Source organism: Sinocyclocheilus anshuiensis, unplaced genomic scaffold (genome assembly GCF_001515605.1).
Source record: "Sinocyclocheilus anshuiensis isolate Anshui unplaced genomic scaffold, SAMN03320099.WGS_v1.1 scaffold544, whole genome shotgun sequence".
In the NCBI taxonomy this organism is placed as follows: domain Eukaryota; kingdom Metazoa; phylum Chordata; class Actinopteri; order Cypriniformes; family Cyprinidae; genus Sinocyclocheilus; species Sinocyclocheilus anshuiensis.
The window spans coordinates 1-325 of record NW_015555763.1 but is presented as its reverse complement, the minus strand read 5'-3'; the positions used below and the strand labels follow the sequence as shown (position 1 = coordinate 325).

The window sequence follows — 325 nt, the reverse complement described above, 5'->3', positions numbered from 1 at the left end:
TCAGTGCCCTCATGGAGGTTCATTGATACCGCTGCCACCCTCGGTGCTTCCGGGCTCAGTGAGCTCCGACGAGCGAAATTCCCAGCTGCCGCCCGGCAACGGTACGGCACGGGAGAGCTCGCCCCCTCAAGTGAGGGTGCTACAGCAGTCAGGTCGGTTGTTCCTTCAGTGCCCTCAAGGAGGTTCATTGATACCCCTGCCATCTCGGTGCTTCAGGGCTCAGTGAGCTCCGACGAGCGAAATTCCCAGCTGCCGTCCAGCAACAGTACGGCACGGGATTGCTCGCCCCCTCAAGTGAGGGTGCTACAGCAGTCAGGTCGGTTGT

The 325-nt window shown here is 61.2% G+C and overlaps 1 protein-coding gene across 1 annotated transcript in view; it reads left to right on the top strand.

Moving 5' to 3' along the window:
- The window catches only part of LOC107674023 (usherin-like), a gene marked incomplete at its 3' end in the record, with an annotated part of 75,579 nt that extends 75,263 nt beyond the window's left edge, over positions 1-316 (top strand). The window contains exon 23 of the mRNA XM_016467885.1: positions 217-316. Within this exon, the coding sequence (XP_016323371.1) occupies positions 217-316 (100 nt within the window). The remainder of the gene's footprint in view (positions 1-216) is intronic.
- Positions 317-325: the final 9 nt, after the last annotated feature.